Source organism: Podarcis gaigeae (genome assembly GCF_964106915.1).
Source record: "Podarcis gaigeae genome assembly, chromosome: 17".
In the NCBI taxonomy this organism is placed as follows: Eukaryota; Metazoa; Chordata; class Lepidosauria; order Squamata; family Lacertidae; genus Podarcis; species Podarcis gaigeae.
Window position 1 is genome coordinate 3,496,127 of NC_139694.1, and position 27,457 is coordinate 3,523,583.

Genomic DNA, 27,457 nt, shown 5'->3' on the forward strand with positions numbered 1-27,457 from the left:
TGACTTCCCACTGTTCTGGGAGCTGCAACCCTTTTCAGGAGGGTAATACTGGACTCTGAAGTCCAACGGGAGGAAAGATTTCTCAAATGATGCAGCCTGAGCCAGTTTGTCTGATGTGTCACTTTTATTTTGCTTGGGCTATAAAACTCCTGTATGGTACAATTACATTTCAAAGCAGTGGCTAAGAGGAATCTAGCAGATGCTGGAGAGGGGAAAAGTGTACACACCAGGTAAGAAAGTGCAGGGTGGCAGCATTGACTACAGGACTACATAAAGCATTCCCTGACTCTGGCGCCCAAAACGGAGGCAGCCAAGTCCCCCCCGCCCTGAAAATGCATAGATTATAGCAGTGAGCTAACTTACTCTTCGTTCCTTACTTGAAATAAAAGTGAATAAAGATCAATGCAGAATCCTTGGTCTGATGAACCTCTTCTTTTCACAGAAATGCATGCGATCGGTTAACAAAGGGCAAAACGGGTGGAGGTATGTCTGTGGGTGAACTAATGGGATAAAAATGGAAAAGAAATCTTAAAAACTGAAGGTACTGGGGGAATGCATGAGACGACTTCTGGTTGAGGAGGGTCAGGAACCTGATGGGAGCCTAGGGGTTTTCTGCAGCTTCAAGTAAAGGAAGCTGGCAGAGTGAATAGGTGGCCTGCCTCTCGCTGAAGTGTGTCCCTGAAGCAGCCACACTAAGAGGGGATCCCTGAGCTCGGGTTGTGGGGGAGGGCAAGAAAAAGTGTTGGGAAAACTGGCCTGTGGACCCTTTCCCTGACCACCTCCTTTAGGTAGGGAAGTGTCTTATGGATCAGCAAGTCTGCATAGAACAAGCAACCAGTGGTACGCAATAAATGATGCCTGGGGAGGTCTCCCTTCTCCCATTTCCTTGTCAGTTCCAGATTTTCAGGAAGCTGTCCCAGGAGCCGGTAGACACAGCCATGCCATCTGCGGTTACGCCCAAACAGCTCACCCGGTTGTCATGTCCAGACAGGATTCCTGACAGGGGAATGGATGGAAACCCATTAGGAACACTTTGGAAATACTTGCATCCCATCTTTCTGCCATGCAGGCCGAGGCACCTAACTTAATAAAGCAGAAAACTTGGTGTAAACGAACAGATACAAGCTGAGAATAATGGCCATGACAAAATGGGAATCTTGGGACTCAGCTTTACAGCTGCAAATAAAACATTTTAAATGTCTTTTGAAGTGCAATATACAAATGCAGCACTAGATGGTGATAGTGAGCTATGGCACATTCAATATATTTTTCAAAACGTTTTTTAAAAAAAGCATTTTCACAGCGTTTTTTTTATATGATTGTAGATTCCACCCAAGTTAAAATATTCTCTAAGCTGCTGAGAACCCCTTGCTATTCTATCGTATGCAACAAATAATTTTTAGGAGAAGTGATTGTGGTTTATTGTATCTGCAGTGATTTTATGGTTATTGTTGCTTTTCTTTTTGTTCCCTTGGTGAATGATGCCATGGCCTTTGGCTAGTGCAATAAAGTTCATGATGAAATGACTGGAAACATAAGAGGAAGGAAACACCCAGGTCCCTTTAAGGAAGGAACTCCAAAGTCTGGGTGCCACCAAATTTGTCTCCGGTTGCCATTCACCTGCTGCGTCAGAGCTACTCAGCATGGCCTCCATTTGGGCAGCTTGATATGGGACAGAATAGCTCAACCTATGCTTGTTGTAGAGGGGCCAGGTAGAAAAGGACCAGGCACCTGCACCTTTCATAACAGTGTAGAAGAGAGAACATCAACAGAAGTAGCTTATCAAACAACTATTAAAGGTGCAGGAGCCTGGTCTGGCAGCTGACAGTCCCAGATGTGGGAATGTGGCCTCCACACATCATGGTCCTGCAGTGCATCAAAGTCCACATCTCAACTCCATTCCCAAGCCTCTGAACCACTTTATACAAACAGTAAAACCATATCACTTCGGCCTGAAGTTGCACAATTAGAGAGCCCTCGGGGGGTGGGGGTGGGATGCAGCAAAGTAGCATTTTGGAGAAAGAGTGAGTGACAGTAGCCTGAGCTCTGACATATCTAGGGACGCGGGTGGCGCTGTGGTCTAAACCACTGAGCCTCCTGGGCTTGCCGATTAGAAGGCTGGCGGTTTGAATCCCTGCGACGGAGTGAGCTCCCGTTGCTCGGTCCCAGTTCCTGCCAACCTAGCAGTTTGAAAGCACGCCAGTGCAAGTAGATAAATAGGTTCCACTGTGGCGGAAAGGTAAACAGCGTTTCCGTGCGCTCTGGTTTCTGTCACGGTGTTTCGTTGTGCCAGAAGCGGTTTAGTCATGCTGGTCACATGACCCGGAAAGCTGTCTGCGGACAAACACCGGCTCCCTCGGCCTGAAAGCGAGATGAGCACTCCAACCCCATAGTCGCCTTTGACTGGACTAAACCATCCAGAGGTCCTTTACCTTTACCTTACCTCTATGTATGGAAGGCTTTTTATATGAGATAATGTTCAATCAAGAACACACTCATGTGCTGTGATCTGCCTCTCACTGGCACAGTCCAGGAACAATTTAACCATGCGAAATACTAATTGATGAGACAAGCTCTCAGCCAGTTGACAGCCCCTCCTCCTTGTAAAGGGGACACCATGCCCTCTACATTTGGAGAGCAGAACCTCCCACTTTCTGAATCTGCTTTCAACTTGCTTGGAAGTTCATGGAATGATATTTTGATTATTATTTTTAATTGGGTAGGGAGAGGGCTTTTAACTGTGCATACTACTATTAATTGGGACGTGCGTGGCGCTGTGGTCTAAACCACAGAGCCTAGGGCTTGCCGATCAGAAGGTCGGCAGTTTGAATCCCCGTGATGGGGTGAGCTCCCATTGTTTGGTCCCAGCTCCTGCCAACCTAGCAGTTCAAAAGCACATCAAGTGCAAGTAGATAAATAGGTACCACTCTGGCGGGAAGGTAAACAGTGTTTCCGTGCGCTGCTCTGGTTCGCCAGAAGTGGCTTAGTCATGCTGGCCACATGACCTGGAAGCTGTCTGCGGACAAATGCCAGCTCCCTCGGCCTATAGAGCGAGATGAGCGTGCAACCCCAGTCTCGTCCGCGACTGGACCTAATGGTCAGGGGTACCTTTACCGTTACTACTATTAATTAGATTTATTAGTCACATGTTACTAAGGTTTCCAACAAACATTTCAAAAAGATGATAGAACCCTGACGATTCATATAACACCCCTTTGTGTTGGTTTGATTTCTATTCCACCTTCTGTCCTTCACATTTATTAGTATTACTAATAACAACTTATTGATCACCTTCTACCCAAGCGTTCCAAGGCAATGTAGAATGAAAGAGCAAAAGTCCCAGCAGGTGTTATTTTAAATACAGTGGTACCTCGGGTTAAGTACTTAATTCGTTCTGGATGTCCGTTCTTAACCTGAAACTGTTCTTAACCAGAAGCACCACTTTAGCTAATGGGGCCTCCTGCTGCCGCTGCGCCGCCGGAGCACAATTTCTGTTCTCATCCTGAAGCAAAGTTCTTAACCTGAAGGCCTATTACTGAGTCTGTAACCTGAAGTGTATGTAACCCGAGGTACCACTGTACTTGCATATGCAATTCATTGTTGTGACCCATGCTGGAATCAGTGTGATGATATATAAATACTTTAAAATAAAATAAGCCAACATGCTTTCCTGAGGGAGAAGACGGTCTTTGTCCCTGGAATGGAAGTAGCTGGTATAGAGAGATGCTGGCTCCGGGGCACGGCCTACTCACCCACACGTTCTGCTTTTAGGGAGTCCCAGATATTGCAGTTAAAATCATCGTATCCAGCCAGCAGGAGCCGTCCACTGCGGGAGAACGCGATTGAGGTAATTCCGCAGATGATGGTCTCGTGTGAGTAGACAATGAGCTCCTGGTCTGCCCGGAGGTCATAGAGGCGACAGGTGGCGTCGTCGGAACCAGTGCAAATGGCCTCGCCATTGGGGAAGAACTGGGCAGAGACAGATGCAAACAATGATCTCACTCCCCTCCTATTCTGCAGCCCCTGCCCATTATTTTAACATTAGCTGCCTTCCGCTGTCCTTTATTCCAGTCCTGCCACCACCCCTCAGCTCTGGGCCCGGCCACTTAGGGGAACCTACAGAGATGGCGTTGATATCCGACTCGTGCCCTGTGAAAGTCTGGCGGCAGCTGCCCTCCCGGACATCCCACAGCTTGGCCGAGGCATCACAGGCTCCAGAGATGAAAAGATTGAAGTCTGGGGAGACGGCCAGGCTCATGCAGTCTCCAGTGTGGCCGACGAACGTTGTCTTCGGTTGTCCGGTTTCAATGTCCCAGAGCATACTGCAGTGAGGGGGCATTGAGGAGGAGAGAGGAACACAGAGTGATGGGGCTGTTCTGCTCATGGGTTCCCCCAGAGAAACACACACACACGCTCTTTCTCTCTCTCTCATTTGTTTATTTAAAGTACTTCTGTCCCACCTTTCCTCAAAACAGACCTCAAGGCAGCGAACAGCAGCGGCAACATGACTAAAATTGCCACCTGCTCTGCTCTTGTATCTGATATGGTTGTGGCTTTAAGGATCCTTAAAATCATAATATTTTACTTGTGCATATGAAACAGCGAGTGGTTTATGTTGGAGATGTAAGATGCCCATTGCTAACATTTTACATATTTTTTGGAAGTGTCCTAAAATACTTAGGAAATCAAACTTATCACTGGATGAAGCTTACCAAGAGATCCACTGACTATTCCTTTTGGGTATATCAAAAGGTGATAGGGAGAGGTTCCTTTATTTATTTTGTGCAGTTTGTATAATTATTGTTTAGAGCTGGAATAAAATCTCCTGGCTGGCCAAAGTTTGGGATATAGCCTGCACAGTTAAACTGACTAGTATGATTCAGGTCAGAGAGGGTAAAGGGAATTGTGGCTGCTTTGTTTAAAAATGGACTTTTTTCACCATGTGCTGGTGTACTAAGGTACAATGAAATCTAAATCCAGATGCTTCTCTGGAAATAGTTTTGAGATTTTTGTATGCTACATGAAACGTAATAAAGGTTATTAACGGTTTCTTCCTATACTGTTTTGTTTTGTTCTGTTTGTATATTGTGAAACTATACCCACCCACCCTTTATAATAAGTAATTTAATCACTTTGTTTCATATTTACTGTATTATGATATTATGAAACATAATACTGTCCCAGTGCTATCTCTCTCTCTCTCTCTCTCTCTCTCTCTCTGTGTGTGTGTGTGTGTGTGTGTGTTTGTGTGTTTAATATATACAATGTTCCTGAAGGAGGATTATTCTGAAACATACTGGGGCTGAAATAATTGTTTCCTTCAAGCACTTGTCATTCCTTCGTCAATCTCTCTCCTGCTCCCTCTCCCCCCCCCCCCTTCCTACATGGCTAGATAAGATACACTCACCATGTGGTGTCCCCAGAGCTGGTCACAATGTTGTTGTCATCTAGGAATCGACAGCAGGAGAGATAACCTGCAGGGAAGAGATAACAGACTCTGAATATCACAAGTTTGTGGTGGTAGAGGTTACTACAGGCACTGTCCGTACTATCTGCTTAAAAAAAAGTAATTAGTTTTTTGAAATCAACATTTTCGACCACGAAAAGCTGAATTGGGCAACCTACATAAATAAGGCCGATAAAGAAAATATTGTGCATTGTTTTGCAATTTGTACTATAAGAACATGGGACGTGGGTGGCGCTGTGGGTTAAACCACAGAGCCTAGGACTTGCCAATCAGAAGGTCGGCGGTTCGAATCCCCGCGACGGGGTGAGCTCCCGTTGCTCGGTCCCTGCTCCTGCCAACCTAGCAGTTTGAAAGCATGTCAAAGTGCAAGTAGATAAATAGGCACCACTCTGGCGGGAAGGTAAACAGCATTTCCGTGCGCTGCTCTGGTTCGCCAGAAGCGGCTTAGTCATGGTGGCCACATGACCCGGAAGCTGTACGCCGGCTCCCTCGGCCAATAAAGCGAGATGAGCGCCGCAACCCCAGAGTCGGCCACGACTGGACCTAATGGTCAGGGTTCCTTTTACCGTTACCTTTACTATAAGAATGATCATTTATCCCACTTTGTAGAGAGGAAGAAGGATCTACACAGGGCTACCACTGGGAGTCGTATTCAGCAACCCCTTGGGCTTCTGAGGTTTTGCCTCATGTTGCCCTCACTTGGAAGCATATCTTCACAATCACAGGGCTAGAAACTTCTCCATCTCCATCTCCCCAGGAATCCTGCCTGAAAGAGCAGGAGAGCAGGAGAGCAGCTGCCAGACAGTGTAGAGAGCGGATTCGGCCAATGCTGTAACTTGGAACAAGGCAGCATCTTGTGTCAAGCTGGGAGTTCCAGGAAGTTGAATTTGGCACTTGGTGCTGCTTCCTGTGTGTTTCCTGTCATTCTGTGGGAGGACAGAAGGTGCAAAGTCCTGGCAGAAAGCTCACCTGTATGGGCTGAGAGCTCCCGGCTCACTTTCACATTCCCTTCGCGGCTCTTGAGGTTGTAGATGGAGCACATGTTGTCGAGACCTCCGCAGGCCACAAAATTCCCTGATGGGGCGTAGGCACAGGTCATGACCCAGGAGGAGCGTAGAGGGATGGCATGAACCTGGGATCAGAGGACAGGGTAGAAATCCAAAGTAAGGTTGGTTGGCCAATTTAGGGCTGGGCAATACTGTGGGACACGGGTGGCGCTGTGGGTTAAACCACAGAGCCTAGGGCTTGCCGATCAGAAGGTCGGCGGTTCGAATCCCCGCAATGGGGTGAGCTCCCGTTGCTCGGTCCCTGCTCCTGCCAACCTAGCAGTTTGAAAGCACGTCAAAGTGCAAGTAGATAAATAGGTACCACTCTGGCGGGAAGGTAAACGGCGTTTCCGTGTGCTGCTCTGGTTCACCAGAAGTGGTTGAGTCATGCTGGCCACATGACCCATAAGCTGAACGTCGGCTCCCTCGGCCAATAAAGCGAGATGAGCACCACAACCTCAGAGTTGGCCACAACTGGACCTAATGGTCAGGGGTCCCTTTATCTTTACCTTTAATACTGTATCTGGTTTTCAACATCGCAATATATAACCAGCTAAACATCACACTATATTGATTTATCATAATGTCTGAAACAAGGATGGAGCTATACAGAGGCCTTGGCTGGATTCATGGTTTTGCCCACATTTTGATTTTTGCATTACACACACACACACACACACACACACACACACACCATGATTCGTGACATTTTGACAGGTCAAAAATTATGAAACCAATATGGACGTCAAACAGGTTTTGGACAATATTTTGATATATATCGCCCAGCCCTAATGGCCATCTGCCATGGGTGCTTTTGTTGAGATTCGTGCATTGCAGCGGTTTGGGCTAGATAACTGCTCCTTCCCCCCCAGGTCCCTTCCAACTCTATGTTTCTATTATACAATATTATGCAAGCAGATGTAGCTAGGAACATTGAAAGAAATACAGGCTGTAATTCAGATGCAGCAAAACAAACTCAGGAACAAGATGTTTGTGGCTCTGGGGGAAATTGTCATCTTTTCATTTCTGATCTTGCTGACTGCTAGATGGTTCATACCTGCTGATAATATCCCTTACCTTGTTGGTTGTGTACGTGTCCCAGACAATAAGTTTCCCGTCTTGTGAGGCACTGACCATGAGCCTAAGGGAGAGAACCAGGTGCACGTCAGCTTCGTTGCTTTGACCGGCAAGGTCCTGAAGGCTCTTTCCTTCAGAGTACACCTTCTTGCCTCATCTCAAGCCATTGCCTCCCCCCCCCCCCCAGGACTACCAAACCTTCAGGGCTACCAAACTGGAACTGGGAGCCAGCAGGCTTCCTCAACCTTGGCCCTCCAGATGTTTTTGGCCTACAACTCCCATGATCCCTAGCTAGCAGGACTAGTAGTCAGGGATGATGGGAATTGTAGTCTCAAAACATCTGGAGGGCTGAGGTTGAGGAAGCCTGGTGTAATGGTTAAGAGCGGTGGACTCGTAATCTGGTGAACTGGGTTCACGTCTCCGCTCTTCCACGTGCAGCTGCTGGGTGACCTTGGGCCAGTCACACTTCTTTGAAGTTTCTCAGCCCCACTCACCTCACAGAGTGTTTGTTGTGGGGGAGGAAGGGAAAGGAGAATGTTAGCTGCTTTGAGACTCCTTAGGGGGAGTGAAAGGCAGGATATCAAGTCCAAACTCCTCCTCCTCCTCCTCTTCCTCTTCTTCTTCTTTCTGGTTCAGTCCGTATTCTCAAGGGCACTTTTGTGTTTTCTACTACATAGGCCACTTCCAGAAGAGGGCTTAATTTTCATGGTCTATTGAGATATTGCTAACAGGTGGCTGGTAATAGGTGTTGATGTTTTAATTATTGCGTCCCCCCTAAGAATTTTATACCTGGATTAAATAGGACAGGGGGGGGGGGAGAGATATGGACTGGTGTTTTGATGTCAACGTAATTACTACACTTGAGTAATTAAGGGGTAGTGGAAGAGTGGGCTTGTCTTTCTCTGCCAACAGGGCACTTTTATAGCTTAGACTCACATAATAGCATCACAATGATTATACAACACCAACAATTTACATGACGGCCCTTGATTCCCACTTCAACCATTGTAAGGTTGATTTGATTCTCCCACCCGTTCCCAGCGTAGATCTTCCTGGGCACCATTTTGTGGTTTGCCTCAGGTGCCAAAATACCTTGAGCCTGAGGGAAGGAGCTTCTGGCACAGGGCGCAACAAGGGGAAGCAGGCGCAATCCTTTTGCATCACTTACTTGGAATCTGTGGACCAGTGACAAGCATAGATCTTAGCCAGGTGTCCACGCAGAGTCCTCCGTGTACGCATCTGAATGCGCCCAACCACTTCCAGCCCGGACACAAGCTGCAGAGAAAGGAGGAAGTTTCAGCCCCTGCCATCAAAGGTGCATGGCGGAAGGAGGGACAATGCAGGAATGAACACACACTGTCACGGCTGCATGGTATTAGTTCGTCTCTCCTTCCATGTACACAAACCACCTTAATCAGGGGACTTCTGGCGGAAGGAATGGTGGGTTGACAGTCTCGGCTCTCTGATGACAGGAGATAATTATGTGGTGATTGATGGTAATCAGACTGAATGTCTGACAACCAGGCACTCTGAGATAAAGAGTGATCGAGGGAATAACCTCAAATGCTCTGATCAAAGCCGTTTTCTGCCATCTGCGCCCAGGGGCTCAGATGGGGGCTAAAATGAGCTGGCGAGTCGAGGAACTGACATCTCACTCAAAGAACCATTCGTGGTCAGAAGATCTGCACCCTCTCTTTCTTAAAACATTTTTGGCACCAGAAAAATTGTAACTTAGACATTTCTCTGTCTGCTGGTGAAAATTTATGATCGGGAAGCCTGCAAGAGTCTCGAAGAAGAGAGGGGAAACTGGCTAAGGCAGAGTGAAAAGCCTGATTTCTGGTTGACAGATTCTTCCCTTTAGACAAATTCTGCGCAGACACAGTGATTTAATATCAGCCCTTCCTACCTGTGTAAGCGTAGTGTCCGCACAAGCTTTTCGGGCATCCTGCAAGAAAGAAGAGATGGAATGAAATTACAGGCGAAAAGAGGCAGTAGGCCTGGAGATCTTCTGTATCTTTGTGGAAGCTGGGTGTCTCAGATTACCTGGCCTTGGAATAATAATAATAATAATAATAATAATAATAATAATAATAGAAGAAGAAGAAGGAGAAGAATTCAATTTATAAAAAGATTGAGAAAAAAAGGAGAAAAAAGGGAGAGTAAAAGAATATTAAAAAAAAATACTGTTACATGACCATACATTTAATATACAGGCGTGTTTATTCTTATTATCCTAATACAGATATAATTATCAATAACCTAATATATTAGGCATAAATTCATACCAAATATCACTGCATTTATCCAAGGAAGGTCTGCGTCTATAACAGGGCTGCAACATGTCTGGATTTCTGCAGACATTACTGGGATTTCAAAGGCGGAATTGATGTGCGGAGGGAATTTCCGGAAGGTGGCACTTTGTCCTGGATCTTAGGCAAGTCAATTGAAAAATTGGGGAGGTTGGGGGTTGGCGTTTATGTGAAAGATTCTCTCATCTGATTTATTTCTTATTGTAAATGGCAAAGAGGATTGGGACTAGGGTCTTTCTGATTCATAGCCTGGCCATCACACCATAGATGGAGAACCTCTGGCCTCTTCTGGATCAGTGTTTCCCAACCTCTGGATGCCAGCTGTTTTTGGACTACAATTCCCATCATCCCCGACCACTGGTCTTCTTACTAGCTAGGGATGATGGGAGTTGTAGTCCAAAAAAATAGATGGAGACCCAAGTTTGGGAAACACTGCTTTAGATGTTTTTGGACTACGATTCCTACCAGCCCTGACCATTGACCACGGAGGCCAAGAACATCTGGAGGGGGCTAGGTTCTCATCCTGGCTTACGCGCCCCACCCCACATTACCTCAATCTGCTTCTTCAGCTGCTCAGCTTCTTGCTTCATCTGCTCTATTTCACCCATCTTGATAGGCTACTTTGGGCCTCCCACTCGGGGTCACCTGGGTCCTGCAGAAATGAAAAGAGAGGTTGAGGTGGCCACGTCCCAACTCGTTCATGTCTCCTCCTGTCCATCCAGATCTCAAGAGTTGCTTGAATGCCGTTTGCCGGAGTTTGTTACTCTGCAATTTCCCCTACAAAGCAAAATGCTCTGCAAATTTTGAGCCAGCCCAAAAGCAAAGCAGTGACTTTTACCACATCGCTCTGTTGCCACAGATTGATGGGGAAAGCTCACTAGGAAAAATCCATGAGCAAGGGTGAGGTGTGTGTGTGTATATATATATATATATCCATATAAAATAAATGTGTTATTCAACCATGTATTTTTACAGTCTATCTTGTTCTGTTTCCCATTTGTAAAAGTTATAGCCCCTAAAATAGAAAGCACAGTTAAATAAATCCACTTTAATAAACTATTGAATTGTCCACCCACAGTACTGAGATTCCAAACAGGCTACGAAATGTGTGGACCCTCCTGTGGTCTACAAAAACTACAAGTCCTATGTCACGCCACGTCTCCACAACTTCGCCCAGTCTCTTCAGCCTTTGAGCCATAGCTGTCAACTTACAGATTTGAAAATAAGGGACCAGCAGCCTCAAAAATAAGGGATCATCAGCCAAAATAAGGGATCAACAATTACTTTGATAAAATACATATTTTGTTGCGTGCAAATGGCTTTAGATACCTATTAGGTCCTATAAATTACCATATAGCATATATTCAACACAAAAAAACAGCAACAATTTGTTGTTGACAAAGCACAGCTGGATATAGAAGGGGCCCCATTACCTTCAGTAGCTTATTTAAGGGACATCATCAATAAGGGACAGCAGCGGGACATGGCCCTGCGATAAGGGACTGTCCCGCCAAATAAGGGACGCTTGACAGCTATGCTTTGAGCTGATCCACACTATACATTAAAAGCACATAATTTCCCCCAAAGAATCCTGGGAGCATTAGTTTGTAAAGGGTGCTAGGAATTGGGAGCTCTGTGAAGGGGAAACTGCAGTTCCCAGGAGCCTTTGGGAGAAGTCATGTGCTTTAAATTTGTGCTCAATGTGCTTTAAAAGCATGGGGTGGAGATGTCATCCACTTCTGATTTCCCCCCTACCAAAATTTCCCCTGCTGTAGTCCATTGTTGGGTACGTTTGACCGCTTACTAGTGCCTGGTGTTTCTATGTCTTGAACAACAGCAGCAGGAGGCACTAATGTCCAAGCCGCACCCCCCCCAAAAAAAAAACCTTTCACCTGCTGATTTTTGCAGATCAAACTTTTGGTGTGAAATATATTCAGAGTCGAGTGTGGATTTCATGCTCTTTATTCAGCTCATAGCAGTGGCGTAGGGTGGGTTGTCAGCACCCGGGGCAAGGCAAGTAATTTGCGCCGCCTAACCCGTGGATTTGCGGCCCCTAACCCGTGGATTTGCACCCCCTAACCCTAACCCCCAGATGTTGCGCCTGGTGCGGCCGCCCCCCCTGCACCCCCCACACTACGCCACTGGCTCATAGTAGTGAGGAATGAAAGTTTCCCCAAAATATATGCTTTATATACATTATTTACACAATGGGTCGCACGTGATTGCCTAATTCTGGGATTCTCCTGTAGGCCAATCAGGTTGCAGATTCACTTCCACTTGGAGCTGGATTGGGTGGCTCCTGCGGACCAATCATACTGCTGCATTCTGGACCCTATTGTTCTAGGACCAATCAGACTGCTGCTTTTTGGATCCTATTCAACTCAGTACATAACATGGTCTTTTGGCAACCCTAGCGCTGAGTCCATGCAGGGCTGGCCTGAGATGTTTTGGTCCTGAGGCAGAGCACCAGATTGCCCCCTCCCCTCTCCACCAGGGAAGAAGGGATGAATGAAGATCTACATCAGGAACAAGGAGGGGAAGAAAGATCTACATTGGGATCTGCTGCCCTGGTGTATTCTGCAGCCTGAGGCAGATGCATCGCCTTGCCTCATGGGTGAGGCAAGGCCCATGACCCTTTCCCTTCCACTCCCTATTCTTTCCTGTGCATGTGCCCTTGCATGTGTTGCAGAAATGAATTGCGCTGGAGAAGAATGCTTGGAAACGGTTTGCAAGTGTGCGGCCTTGGAGTTCAGTGTCAGGTGTGGCTGATTTCTGTACTAAAAACCCATTTTCTTTTTCCTTTAAATTAGCCAAGCCCAGAAGGCTGGGGCACTCCAGACAGAATGTAAAAATTATCCTGTGAACAACAACAACAACAACAACAACAACAACAACAACAACAATTATACCCCAGCCACCCTGGCAGCTCCCAGCAGAATAGTAAAAACATGAAAAAACATCAGACATTAAAACATTAAATACAGAGCTGCCTTCATTTCAATAACCTCCTCTCCTCACCCATCCCACTAACCTCCTTTTCAGTATTAGTGATGCATCTAATTCCCTTCCACCCATTTCAGCCAATTCTGGTCGTGGTCTTTGACAGACATTATTTAATGGATTTCTAGCCATTAGGGGATATCATATCCTCCTGAGGTGGGTTACAGCAAATGAATAAAACGCAACGTTACAATTCCAAGATTTAAAATTGCGTTAGGAAAACAATTAACAAGAGTAAATGAGTAGCAGCAGATGAAAAAATGACCTTCTCCCCACTGTCTTGGGCTCCAGACACACTCTACATTAAAAAGCACACAACTTCCCCCCAATAACCCTGGGAAGCGTAGCTTGTTAAGGGCCCTGGGGCTTGTGACCCTGGGATGAATAAACTACAGTTCCCAGTAGGGCTGCCACCCATCCTACACACTACAGGATTATCCCTTGTTGTTGTTTAGTCGTTTAGTCGTGTCCGACTCTTCGTGACCCCCTGGACCAGAGCACGCCTGGCACTCCTGTCTTCCGCTGCCTCCCGCAGTTTAGTCAAACTCATGCTGGTAGCTTCGAGAACACTGTCCAACCATCTCGTCCTCTGTCGTCCCCTTCTCCTTGTGCCCCCAATCTTCCCCAACATCAGGGTCTTTTCCAGGGAGTCTTCTCTTCTCATGAGGTGGCCAAAGTCTTGGAGCCTCAGCTTCAGGATCTGTCCTTCCAGTGAGTGCTCAGGGCTGATTTCCTTCAGAATGGAGAGGTTTGATCTTCTTGCAGTCCATGGGACTCTCAAGAGTCTCCTCCAGCACCATAATTCAAAAGCATCAATTCTTCGGCGATCAGCCTTCTTTATGGCCCACCTCTCACTTCCATACATCACTACTGGGAAAACCATGAGATTATCCCTTATTTAAATGTAAAATGCTATGTTCTGAATTGATTCAAGACAGGACACAGTTTGTCCTGTATTCCCCCTATTTCTACTTTGCTGCTGGACTCACTCACTCATTCTCTCTTCTTTCCTCCTCCCCTCTAATCCCACCTCCAAGGAAGAGCAAACCAGGGCAAGGCTTTCATGTTGTCCCTTCCCCTTCCCTGCAGCTTGGTCTGGGTTATGGCTGCAGCCTGGAAGCACCAGGCCCCATCCCTCAGAGAGCAACAGGTTCTGAGTCTCTAGAAAAAAAAGCGGTTTTTGGTCAGTGTAGCCCAGAGACCCCCGTTTTGAACATAATGTTTGAGAGGAGGGAGAGAGCAGCTCCCCACAAGACTTTCTCTACCTCCCTCCTTAATATTTTTTATCTCCTTCCGAAATTTAACATGTGGAACAAAGCTCATCCCCTCATCAGAATATGCCTCCCTATTTATTTATTTTTGCCCTGGCCTGCATTTACTGCTGTACAGTACTGCATGTGCGCGAAAGGTCATGTATTTCAGCTCCGGGTAGCAAAACACAGACAGATTTACAAATTTGTGTGTGTGTGTGTGTATTCGTGTGTGACAAACTTCAGAGGGGCCAGCCGGTTAGGTTGCGATAGGTTGTAATGGATTGCTTTGAAGTCATTTCAGCACCAGGCGGTGGCGACAGGGGTGGGTGGGGTGGATCACGCAAACACCCCCACCGCCATCCTGTCCCGGATTTTGCCAGAACAAAGGTGGCAACCCTAGTTTTCCAGTATTACCGAGGGGAAGTCGTGGGCTTCAAATGCACAACCTTGGTCTCTCTTTGATCACATCAAGCCAGCCATCCTAATTTCTTCTTTTTTAAAAACAATATTTATTAAAGTTTTAAAGGTTACAAAAAGAAAAAGAAAACACACCAATTTAAACACAGACTTGTAACAAACAGAAAAATGGAAAAATAGATACAATTAAACCAAAAAGAAAAAGAAGGAAAAAGGAAAAAAAACACGACGAACCTTCCCATAGCTTATCTTTCATTTGCTTGTTTCCTTGACCTCCTCGCACCTCCCTTTTTTGTATTCTAGTTCAGTTAGCTATTTCAACAAATCCTTTCCATTCTTCCCAATTTTTATCCTAATACAATGTAACTTTACCTTTCCTCCTTTCATCCATTAACAGTCTATTTTTACTTAATCCTTTATACTACTTCTGCTAAAGCCACATAACTTCATTCCAGCCTCCTTCTAACATTCCTTAATTGTACAATGTTTCTGTAAACAGACTTTAAATTTCTTCCAATCTTCTTCCACCAGCCATCCTAATTTCTGCTGTGCTGCTACTACGCAGGAGCAACAGGTGGCAGTGCTGAGAGAGGAAATTCAGCCGTGCCCTAGGTAGCTGCTAGCACTTGTAGATGCTGCCTCACTCAGGGTGCTTCTCACACCAACAGCTCAGTTCCTGCGTGTTGACTTGGCAAACATTCCTCCGCTCTGCTGCCCAGCCAGGGACGTCACCCAGTTAGAAAGAAATGCTAACTGATTCATCAGATGAGTTTTGAAGGATGAATTAATTGGTCCAATCTGCTGTTTTGGTTGTTTTTATCCTGGCCCATCTTGTGGGTTTTATGCTCTTTCTCTATATAATTGGATTTGTACTGTTTGCTTAATGTGTACAGTACCATTGTTGCAAGCTGTCCTTTTTAGGCTGAATGGTGGAACTGAAGAGTTTTGAATGCACATGATTGGATAGTGTTTTTATGAAAAAGGCAGCTTTTCCTGTTTTTTAGATGCCACGTGCATACGTCATAGCTGACCACATCTTAGAAGAGGGGTTCCCTCCTCAGTGAAAGGGGGCAGCCCTCTTCCAAGATGGCACTGGCCACCTGCAATTATTGTAAGAATTCTAGTAAAAACCATTGGCATTTTAAAATAGGTCTGTCCGATTAATTAGGTATGTCTTTTCTGGTCGTTTTGAATGTTGTTAAATGAATGAATCCAATGGGATAAATCTATTGGAGGCTGAAGCTGTATGCACAGGGTTTAAAACAACAACAACTATGTGAGTGAGGTAAGGGGCTGGAACAGCTTAACGTGTAACTTTTCAAACTGATGCCAAAGTTTTGTGATCATGGTATCTCCCCTGCCAGGTAAGTATGCCTTAAGAGAGAATATTATGAAAATGATATATAGGTGGTACATGACCCCAGTCAAGCTTGCAAAAATCTACCATTTGCCCAATAATAAATGTTGGAAATGTAAAGAAACTGAAGGAACTTTCTTTCACCTTTGGTGGACGTGCCCAAGGATCAAGGCGTACTGGGAAATGATTTATAACGAACTGAAAAAGGTATTTAAGTATACCTTCTTGAAGAAACCAGAGGCCTTTCTCCTGGGTATGGTCGGCCAATTGGTGCCAAAGAAGGACAGAACATTTTTTATGTATGCTACAGCAGCAGCAAGAATACTTATTGCAAAGCACTGGAAGACGCAAGATTTACCCACTCTGGAAGATTGGCAGATGCAACTAATAGATTATATGGAACTGGCAGAAATGACCGGCAGAATCCGAGATCAAGGAGAAGAGCAGGTGGAAGAGGACTGGAAGAAGTTTAAAGCGTATTTACAAAAGCATTGTAAAATTTATGAATGCTGAAGGCATTGAAAATGAAAGGAAGGGGTTCTAGTGACTAAGATAAATAAGAGTACAAAGGGAGGGATAAAGGATGAAAATGAATAATGCATGAGCTTGCTGAAATAATTTTTAAAGTGGAATACAATTTTTAAAGTGGAAGTAAAGAAAATAAGGTTTTGAAGGTTATTAAATTGAAAAAGAGGTTTTTTTTTTCATTTTTTCCCATTTTTATGTTAAATCTTTTTTATGTTTTCTTTTTTATTCCCTGTCTTGTTTGCATTTTTGATGTTTGTTGTTTGTTGTTTTTGTGATTTTTGCTGATTGTTAATTTTCTGTAAAACTTAATACAATACCATTTAAAAAAAACAACAACACAAAGTTTTGTGTTCATTTTGTGTTGCAAATTCCACATATTGTGCTGAGTGATTGATACTCAAACCAGAGGCCGTAAGTATCCCCCCAAACCATTGTCCAATTAACTCCAAACCAGTGCCATTTTTTTTTTGCAATGATTTTGTGCTGTTTTGTACCTTGAACCCCTTGTTTTGTGCCACCCCCAAAACTGAGTAATTCATACAGGAAATCAGGCTTGGAAGTTAACACCTTCCCCAATCCAACATTGTCCGGTCCCCTTCAAATTGATGCCAAAGATTTGTGTTCGTGTTGTGCCATGAACCCCGCATTTTGTGTTGCCCTCCCAAACTGAGTTATTAATACTCAAACTGGGGGCCATAGGTCCCTCCCCAAAAAACCCAACATTTTCTGGTTCACTCCAAACCCAGTGCCAAAACTTTGGGGTCAGTTTGTAGGGGACCCACAATTTTGGGGTTACACATTAATGAAGCTGGTTGGAACGTTAACATGGGATAACAGGATGGCAAAGAGGCTAAAGTTCAAAAGACCCTGCATGCCCTTAAGAGGCCAGGAGATTGTCATGTGAAAATGGTCTGAATGTATGGCAACAAGGGTTTAGAGGAGGCTCATTCATCACCCTTTGACTCCTCTCTCCCCACCAGCATCACTCCATCTTCAGACTCCACTCACACCTGTTCTGTGATGGGCCACAGTGAGAGTTTCAGGTTTCAGGATGTTCTCTGGGTGTTTTGCATCTCACCTGATGATCCCAGGTAAGACTGTTTGGTGGTAGGAATATATTATTTGAGCGTTTCAGGGAGCGGCTGGTTCAGGGAGGAAACAGCGCACAGACCTTTGCCAGTTCAGAAATGTCCCCAAGCATTTGTTTCCTTCTTCCCTGCTTTGGAGAACTGCTGGTGCCATCTGTGTTCCCCAAGCAAACAGGGAGAGGGGTTTCAAGGGCAGAGATACCTACAGTGGCTTCATTTTCTTTGGATGGGAGATGGCACTGGAGCTTTCAGAGTGTTGTCGCAATGTTGACTTTATTTGCGAATATACAAGCGCAGCCGTGGCAAAGAGGCAGCAGATCCCTGCTTCACAGAGACGCCCCAATTTTTCTCTATCCCCATCTTTGTTGAAATGGCAAACTGCCGTTCATCACATACAACACCTTGCAGAGCCCTTGTCTCAAACATCACCTCTGCAGATCAGGAAACCACCTGCATAGCCATTAGAGCAGGCATAGGCAAACTCGGCCCTCCAGATGTTTTGGGACTACAACTCCCATCATCCCTGACCACTGGTCCTGTTAACTAGGGATGATGGGAGTTGTAGTCCCAAAACATCTGGAGGGCCAAGTTTGCCTACGCCTGCATTAGAGAAATATTACAGTTCTTTAGCCAAAGGCCTGGCCACCACACATTCTGAGGCTGGGTGGTGGCGAGATTTCATTTTTAAGAAACTCTTTGTGAAAAGGGTTAATACCCCCATGGCCTTGATCCTGATCCCCCACCTAACCCCCAAGCACCTTTCAATTTTAAAAACCCCATAGGAGATCCTAGTCACAGATTGCATGTTGATTGGCCCAAAATGATCAAGCCAGAATAAACCTGCATGTTGCATGGCAGAACCTTGATTGGATCTCTTGCCATTAAGATAATAACTGTAAAAAAAAACATTAAAAAGCATCTGCAGGGTGTCCATACTAGATCAGGGCAGGGGAGGGATGTTTTAACTTGTCCTGCCCGTGTTGTTTACTTGATTGAAGTCCTCTCCTAATTATACTAATAACCCGGCTGTGGGGTGAAGGCAAGACAGAGGTATCCATATTGTGCCTGACTTTTTTCTTCAGCAGCTACAGGATGGAGGAATTAAATGGTGCCAAAGGGAAGAATTAAAAACCCCCAGGTACTGCTGTCCACATCCAATGTAGCCTCCCATTGGGTGATTCTATTGTTTTTATTGTTTTTCTATTGCCAACAAAGGTCCGTATAGTTAAAGCTATGGTTTTCCCAGTAGTGATGTATGGAAGTGAGAGCTGGACCATAAAGAAGGCTGATCGCCGGAGAATGGATGGTTTTGAATTATGGTGCTGGAGGAGACTCTTGAGAGTCCCATGGACTGCAGGAAGATCAAACCTCTCCATTCTGAAGGAAATCAGCCCTGAGTGCTCACTGGAAGGACAGATCCTGAAGCTGAGGCTCCAATACTTTGGCCACCTCATGAGAAAAGAAGACTCCCTGGAAAAGACCCTGATGTTGGGAAAGATGGAGGGCACAAGGAGAAGGGGACGACAGAGGACGAGATGGTTGGACAAAACTAGGCAGTTTTCTCTCCTGTTTTTCTTGTCGCAGAGAACCTTGACAATGCAAATTGACCACAGGATTAAAATAATAATAATTTCTGGCCCACAGCTGCTACAACCACATTGGATCCTTATTGTGGTTTCTGTAAGGGTCAAAATCTCACATGGTCCTCAAGTTACTAGTCAAGCTGAGCAAATCAAGGCCATTGAACAAACAAACTGAAGACAGCCAGAATCCCCAGTTCCAAACTAGAATTGTCTAAAACTCTGGACAGGTCCTTCGCATTTTCACTGTGGTTCACCGTTTCCCACAGTTCAATGGGTATGGTGTAATCTGCTCACTTCCTGTCCCAAGAAGAGAGTTGAATTTTGTGGTGCCAGATACTTGAATAGTTGTCTGTCTTCAGAGGTGCCTCCCTTTTGCAAAGGGCTGTCATCTGATGTAAGGAAAGTGGCTACCAATGACAAGGCCTTTTAAGTGGTGGCACCTCAGTTAAGGAATGCTTTCCTCAGAGAGGTCTTGGCGCCTACTTCATCGTACTTTCAAGAATCAAGGAAAGGCCTTTTAGAGTTAACTTTAGTCTTGCTTATTGTTTTTATCTGGCTTTTAAGATCTTTCTTCCTGTACGAACTGTACTTTTAATTTTTCAAAATTATATTATGTAAAACACCCTGGGAATTTCAACTGAAGACTGGTATAGAAATTTTGATGGGTGATCATCTTCTAGGACAAATTTTCCTCCCTCTCTCTTCATGCAATACTCCATCTTCTTATTTATGGCTTTTCTGTGAGTTTTTCCATTTATAATATTTCACTTGCCTTAACCTTCCTGTAACTATAGCAGTGGTGGAAAGACCAGCAGATCTACGTGTGCATCTCTGTTGTTTCCACATTTGATGTTTCGGGAGTTTAAAATTGGTCCTGGCTTGGGGCATTTGTTCAATGCATCAGCAGAATCTTCCTTGAGTCTCTTCTGCAGTAATATTAACCATGTGCTTTAGTTTGAATCTTGTCTGAGTTGTTGTCATGGTCCAGTTTACGGGCGGCCGAAGTCCCGGCTGAGGATGTCGGGACCTGGGGCAAGATGGTGGGGTGGGAGCAGGAATGAGAGTCCGGAAGCCAGGAGTCCGGAAGCCAAGAGTCTGAGGGTCAGAGAGCCAGGAGTCAAGAAGCCAAGGGTCCAAGGATCAGGAAGCAAGGAGTCAAGAAGCCGAGGACCAGGAAGCAAGGAGTCAAGAAGCCAAACACAGCAAGGCAAGGAACGTGTTGCTGTGGCAAAGAGCCAAAGGGAAATGCTGACCTTATATCCCTTCTCGGCTCTTGCCACCAGGTGCTGTGAGTTACCAATCGGCCTCACCTGTGCGGCCGCGCCTTGCCTCTCCAGAACAAACTTAGGAAAGCCCCAGTCCTGCGAAGCCCTACGGCCTGGCTCCTGCACCAAGAGACTCAATAATATTTATAGTGTTTATAGTGTTCTTTTAACAACACAGCCCTTGGTCTTATTATTCTTGGAGGCGAATGTGTGGTTTATTAGAGTGGGCAATAGGCATACAAACAAAGGAAGACGTGCAGCTGTCATGTTATCCTCTGCAAAACAGTTGTTTGAATATGACAACCTTTTCCAACTTGAGCCCTCCACACAACACTCTCATCAGCTCCATCCAGCACAGCTGTGCTAGATGGGGACTGATGGGAGTTGTGGTCTTAACCAGGACGCAAGGGTACGCAATACCAGCACCTTCCCCCCTTCCTTGCATGTTAAAAGTGCGGCACTTACTGTGACAACTTCATGGCGAGTACCAACACCTCTTCTTCTATAAAAAAGAACTGGTCTTAACAATCAGAAGGGTACCAGGTTGGCAAAAGCTGGAACTGGCCTCTGACTTTTCTGTTCCCTCTCTTTTTCTTTGTCTTCTCTAAGGCCGGAACTGAATCCTGGCCCAATTTGGCCCAAGCTCTCTGCTCTGCTCCAAGGAGAAGCACCCACCTGCCTCTACATCCCTAAAGTCTGTCTTTTCTTGAATCTGTTTGGCAATTCACAGTGCCAGACCCTCCAAGTGTCCCTATTTTCCAGGGATGTCCCTGTTTCTGATCTGATCCCAGAATGTCCTGCTTTTCCTTAGGATGTCCCTATTTTCATTGGAGACATGTTGGAGTGTATGGAGTTATCCGACCCCTGAGGCGTCTGAAGGCAATCCCTGTATAGGGAAGCTTTGTTTCTTTAAAAAAATGTGTTTAATTATATTTTTATATATGTTGGAAGCTGCCCAGAGTGGCTGGGGCAACCCAGTAAGATGTGTGGGGTATAAAGAGTAACATTATCATCATGGAATGGGACGTCCCTATTTTCATCAGAGAAATGTTGGAGGCTATGTTGCAGTACCAGAGTATAGCAAAAGCATGAGACACGCGTGTCCTGTCTCCCTACACCCCTGGAGTTAATGGAAGGTGAAAGCAGTACAACATTATACTGGAGGACAAGGAGGAGGAGGAGGAAGAGGAAGAGATAGGAGTGATTTGAGGTTTCTGCAGTGTAACACAGTGACTAAAAGTGGAAGTTATGAGCTGGAAAGCACCTGGTCCACATTTCACTGTGGACCCTCCCTCTTCTCAACCTTAACCCTTCAAGTACGACAACAGGATACTTTTCCATTTCTATTTATTTTGCTAGTTCTAGGAATGGTGTTAGGGTCAAAGCAAAACAACAGAAACAGGTGGCACCTGAAATATTAAGGCTTACAGCTGCAAGCACACACTTACTTGGGAGTATGCCCCATGGTGCTTAATGGGGAATTACTTCAAAGTAAAGATGCATAGAGCTGGTCTGCACCAGATTTATGGTGGCATAAGCTTTTATGGGCTAGTGCCTCCTTCGTCAGATTAATCATCCTTGGCGGACCATCTCTGCCTCCCTCCCTTCAACGGTCCAGCCAGGTGTGGCCAGCGAAGGCCTCTGAGCGAGATCAAAAGGCCATGGAACACAAGAGCTTTGGAAGATCTGTGACATTTCTATTCCAAGCCCATGTGTGATAAAACATCAAATGAGTTATTAAAAATATGGCAGTGGGACTAGAGCCATTGTTCCTTCTTTCACAATGCCGCCCCGCCATTCCTCTCTAGAACTCAGGCAGAAGGGCCATTTAGGCAAGAGGGGAAGGTTTCACCACAAAGAAGAGAACACACAGATTTGCGTGACATTTGCATTGGCTAATTTGTATGTACAGGCGCACGTTTAAAAATAATGGCTGGAATTTAAACAGAAACACAATATATCCCTGCATGGCGGGGAAGATGGCGGCCAGGTGACCTGCAGATTGCCTGCTTGGTCTTCTGCCCAGGTATTAACACTCAATGGGCCACTGGGGTCAGAGAGCCCTTCAAAGAGAGGCTTTCTCTAAAGAGACTCTGTGAATACGCTGTAATGTAGGGAGAGTGGCCACCCTATGGGGGAATGTACACTGTGTCCTCACAACAACTTGGTGAGGTTACTGTGAGAGGTTAAGTACTTGCCCACAGCTATCCAGGGGGTGTGGGCTTTGAATCCCCTTCTTTCCAAACTAAGGCTTTCTCTACGACCCCAGATTGCCTCAATTCCAACCTCTCTGGCCACCCTCCTGGCACAGTGCTTTGCCCACCAGCCCTGCCTGGCTGCAAATGGCGCCAGTGTCCATTCCTCTGCCTCTAATGGGTGGCAGCTTGCCCACTCTGTCCGCAGCCCCTCTCCTGTCCTGTGAGGGCCCCAAATCCCTGCTACTTCTCCCAGCTGCTGCTGACCTCAGCCCCACATTCAAGGCACAGCTCTGTTGCCTCTTGGGTTGCTCCTCCATCTCCTCTTCTTCTCCTTGCCCTATTTCCAAATCGTACCTCCCTTCCCAACTTCTCTTTTTGTCATTCACCACCCACTTCGTCCCCTAACTTCTCGTTCTCCTTTATCTATTTTTAAACCCCCGTGTTCATTTCGGGGAAGGAGGTGCAATAGGGGTTGGTGCGAAGTTTGCACCGCTGCAAAGGTGAGGGGTTACTAAGCTGGCAGAAGAATCCTACGCTAGGGCAGAGGCTCACTTATTAGGAGGGATAGGAAGGGCTAAATATAGCAGGAGGGAGAGATGGAGCAGCTTAGGCTCAGGTCTCCAGCGGAACCTTCCAATCTCGCAAAGGGAACAATCTAAATGAAGGCTGGGAATTGTTCCCAACCTCAGAAGGACAAGAAGCCACACACAAGGATAAGAATAACTTGTAGCTCCCCCCGAAGCCGAAGCCCTGCTGCACCCTACATTAAATGGCAGAAAGCAAACGTCGGCCCGGAAATGCAGCAAATTCTGCGAAGTATTTCAGTGGACATAGAGTAAGAACCCTGCCCATTGAGCCAGGCCTGACGCAGATCCGGCATCAAATGAAGCTTGTTTTGAGTCTGGAGAAACCCAGGGACATGCAGACAGCCCTGCTTTCATATACACAAGGCAGAACCCGTGATGCTAATGCAGTACAATCAGCACTGTTTTTCTAGAAAAAGAGGTGCTGGAACTCACCGTAAACGCCTCCCTTGTTCTCTTATAATGGCAATGGCACCCACCTGAGAGGTGCCGGAATCGAGTTCCAGCTGGAAAAAATGCCCTGAATACAATCCATCTAAAAATGACAAAATGGTAAACTGGCAGAAAGAAAGAAAGAAAGAAAGAAAGAAAGAAAGAAAGAAAGAAAGAAAGAAAGAAAGAAAAGAAAACCACTTTGGGCTTTTTCCTACAATCAAGCAGTATATAAACTTTATGAAATAATCAATAAACAAAATGGAGGTGGACGGTTGGAGAGTGTAGGCCATAGTACACCTACAATATATTAGTTTTACAATGGTGATCCAGTAAGATGGCCTTCTAGGTAACATATTTTCCTTTAAAAATAGATGATCGAGCCTGAAATGCAAAAAACGTATTGGCTCTGTGATTTTTTTGTTGGGTTATGACTGTGTTCAGTGGATTCCCTCCCGCACCCTGTCTGGGACCAGCATGGCTGCCTGCACTCCTTTGTATACAGCTCTGAATGTGATCGTGTATGGTAATGGATACAGAATCATAGAATTGTACAGTTGGAAGGGATCAAGGTTCATCTTGTTCAACCACCTGCTATCTAGGAATCTCAACTAAAGCATCCATGACAGGTGGCCACCCAACCTCTTCAAGGAAGGAAAGGTCACCGCCTTCCAAGGGAGTCTGTTCCACAATTGAACAGCTCTTGCCACCAGAAAGCTCTTTCTGATGTTTAGTTGTAATCACACTTTCTTGTAGCTTGAAGCCATTGCTTTGAATCCTACCCTCCAGAGCAGGAAAACAGAAAGTTGTTCTACCTTCCATTGGACAGCCCTTTAGATATTTGAAGTTGGCTATCATATCTCCTCTCAATCTCCTCTTAGCCAGGCTAAACATACCCGACTCCCTCAACTCTTCTTCATAAGGCTTGGTTTCCAGATCCTTCATCATCTTGGTTGCCCTCCACTGCACACGTTCCATCCAGTTTGACAATATCCTCCTTAAATTGTGGCACCCAGAACTGGACATGGTACTCCAGGTGTGGTCTAACCAAGGCAAAATAAAGCAGAACTATAAGCTCCCTTCACATGGGCACTATACTTCTGTTGATATAGCCTAGAATACCATTAGTCTCTTTCTTGCTGCATCACACTGTTGACTCATGGTAAGCTTTTGGTCCACCAAGACCCCTAGATCCTTTTCACATGTACTGCTAGTAAGCCAGGTGTCCCTCATCTTATATCTGTGCATCTGGTTCTTCCTGCCTAAGTGCAGAATCTGACATTTCTCCTTACTGAAATTCATTTTGTTAGTTTTGGCCCAGTTCTCCAGTATGTTATTACTATCTGAATTCTTCCTTTTTGTTCTTAAAAAGTGCCCCATGTCCTGTATATGGTGCTTTGCTAATGCCACCAGTGACTGCATTTATCTTCTTTGCAATATCTTAATACTATGTTATCACGTCTGGTTGGAGCTATTATATTCTTTCGGTCCTTGTTAGCAGTGCTAGAGCACCTAGACAACTTCGCCTATGCTATACAAAATATGGCTTTCCCCTAAGGACTGTACTATAAAATGAGGCCTCTAGATCCGTCTCCACTGACTGGGTGCCTTCTAGATGTTTTGGACCACCACTTCCATCAGCCACAGCCAAGACAGCCAGTGGTCAAGGATGATTCAAGCTTTGGACAGCAAGTTCTAGAGAGCAGTACATTGGCTACTGCTGCTGTAGGATAAAGCACCACACATTAAGGCCAATAGCCTGGATGATAGCTCAGCTATTGATTACAGCATGGTGCTGGTAACGTCAAGGTTGCAGGTTTGATCCCCACATGGGGCAGCTGCATATTCATTCCTGCATTTCAGGGGGTTGGACTGGATGATCCTCAGGGTCCCTTTCAACTCGGCAACTTCTATATGAAGAAAGCTCACACTGGTAGTTACCTTAGGACCAAACACCACTCATTAAGGGCAAGAACCAATGAAAGCTGGCCATATGTTCACCTGATATGTGGAAAATAAACCTGGTGTGAAACAAGTATGTGAACAATACCTCTGGCTCCAAACCAGCAGCATATTTCCAAAGGTAAGAAACTGAAATGTTTTCTACATTAAAACCCCCCCAGAGTATTTGGCGACTCTGTTTTGCTTTCCATACACTTCATTGATATTATCAGGACAAGCAGTTTAGGCTAGGATCACTCAGTTTCCCCCCTCATTACTATGTGTATGTGTGTGCTTGTGGCTCAGTTAGCAAAAGGAAGCTCCGGCTGTGCTTACGTCCAATGCCATCCAAGACATTTTGCCACCTGAGGCGAAGACCAAGAGGGTGGACTGAAACCAACTGAGACGGCAGCTGAATCTTCACTTTGGCACTGGAGACATCTCAGTATCTGTGGCCACACCTGAGGGCAGCCAGCTACCCTAGAGCTGCAGAGGCATGCCATGCGGCACACACCACTTCAACCCCTTACTGAACCTGCTGCCTCAGGTTGCCCAACGATAGGGCCGGACCTGTAAGTTTTTGCAGACTGGCAGCTGACTGTTACACAAGCATAGGCCAAAATAGCAACAATTCTGAGGGATGTACTCAGTGTGGCCTGGCCCACCAATGCAGGGCACCTCCTGGCATTGTTGTGTGGGTGCCACTTGCCTGTACAACAGAGGGGTGTGAACTTTTGTTAAAATCAGCTAATGTCACAAATTGAAAGGAAATGGACCAGTGGACAGGAGCAGGCTGTGCAGATTCCTCTGCCTTGAATTTCTATGGCACCCCAAGTTTTCCTCTTGAGGCAGGGAAGGCGGGTGAAGGCTATGGCAAAGAGCTGTAAATAGAAAAGGGAAAGGCACGGAAGGACGTGGGATTAATAGATGTCTTGGGACTCCATGTAATCCCTATGCAGGCAGGACTTGCTTGTCCTGTTGACCCTGAGCTCCTTCAGCACTGGATAGAGTTGATCCACCACCATTCTTACCCTCCTCCTCCTGCCAGCAGAGATCAAAGGGCAGGATAAAATTACCCTGATCCTCCTCTTCCTCTATTCCTTCAGCTCCCACCAAACAATGTGGATTCTTTTTCCAAAGAGAACTCTAAACGTATGGTGCAAGGGCGAGAATCTGAAGCATGTGGCTGCCAGCTCATTACATTAGGGGGTCCTTCAGGGCATTCTGTGGAATATCCTTTTCTGGGAGAAGCGGGACTCCTGGTCCTCTCTCCTTTTCAGTGAGCAGAACAGAACTTGTGCCAACCTGCCAACTCTGAGGTCCCACTTCAGGCAGGATGCGTAAATCCTTCAGGACAGCAAAAAGTACAGGGGAAAGCTCGTTCACCATCACTCGTGAAGGCTAGTCACTTTTTAGTTTGTAATGAGTTCGTCAGTTGGAAATTTGATTGGTGATAGAGATAGATAACACTCCTGTTGCCTTCACAAGGGGCGATACGCACACCTCCGCTCCACAAGCTACAGAGATAATGGGTTGGGGGAATGTAGTTTTGTGAAAGTAGCCCCGAGAAACAAAATCACTTTTACGCAATCGCCTGTCCCACAACCTTCTTAAACCAGGTCTCTTTCAACACCCTACAAAACCCAGAATTTGCATTCCACCAAGTCAAAGAGTGAGGGATCCAGGTGCTAGAAAACAGGGAGAGGGGACAAGAAACAAGAAGGGAGTCTACTCTTACCGTTCTCTATGGGCTGACCCCTCCTGCTTGGGACCCCCTGGCTCCCTGGGTGGGGGGTTTGGCTCCTTCAGGCCACGAGATACCTGCTCCCACTGCTAGTTCACTTCAGCGGTTTGTGTTCCAGCACCAGCGGCAGTCCACACGCTTGGTATCTCTCGCTGGCTCTCAACGTCT

General features: G+C 45.8%; 1 protein-coding gene across 1 annotated transcript; it reads right to left on the bottom strand.

The window, feature by feature from the left end:
• Nucleotides 1-105: 105 nt before the first annotated feature.
• Nucleotides 106-27,456, bottom strand: GNB3 (G protein subunit beta 3). Its single transcript, XM_083719619.1, has 10 exons — nt 27,284-27,456; nt 10,451-10,551; nt 9,497-9,535; nt 8,759-8,865; nt 7,591-7,654; nt 6,437-6,599; nt 5,408-5,474; nt 4,121-4,322; nt 3,753-3,969; nt 106-996 (listed from the first exon to the last, which is right to left on the bottom strand). Exons 2-10 carry the CDS (start codon nt 10,505-10,507, stop codon nt 890-892), a joined length of 1,023 nt encoding a protein of 340 aa, XP_083575745.1. The 5' UTR covers nt 10,508-10,551; nt 27,284-27,456; the 3' UTR covers nt 106-889.
• Nucleotide 27,457: the final 1 nt, after the last annotated feature.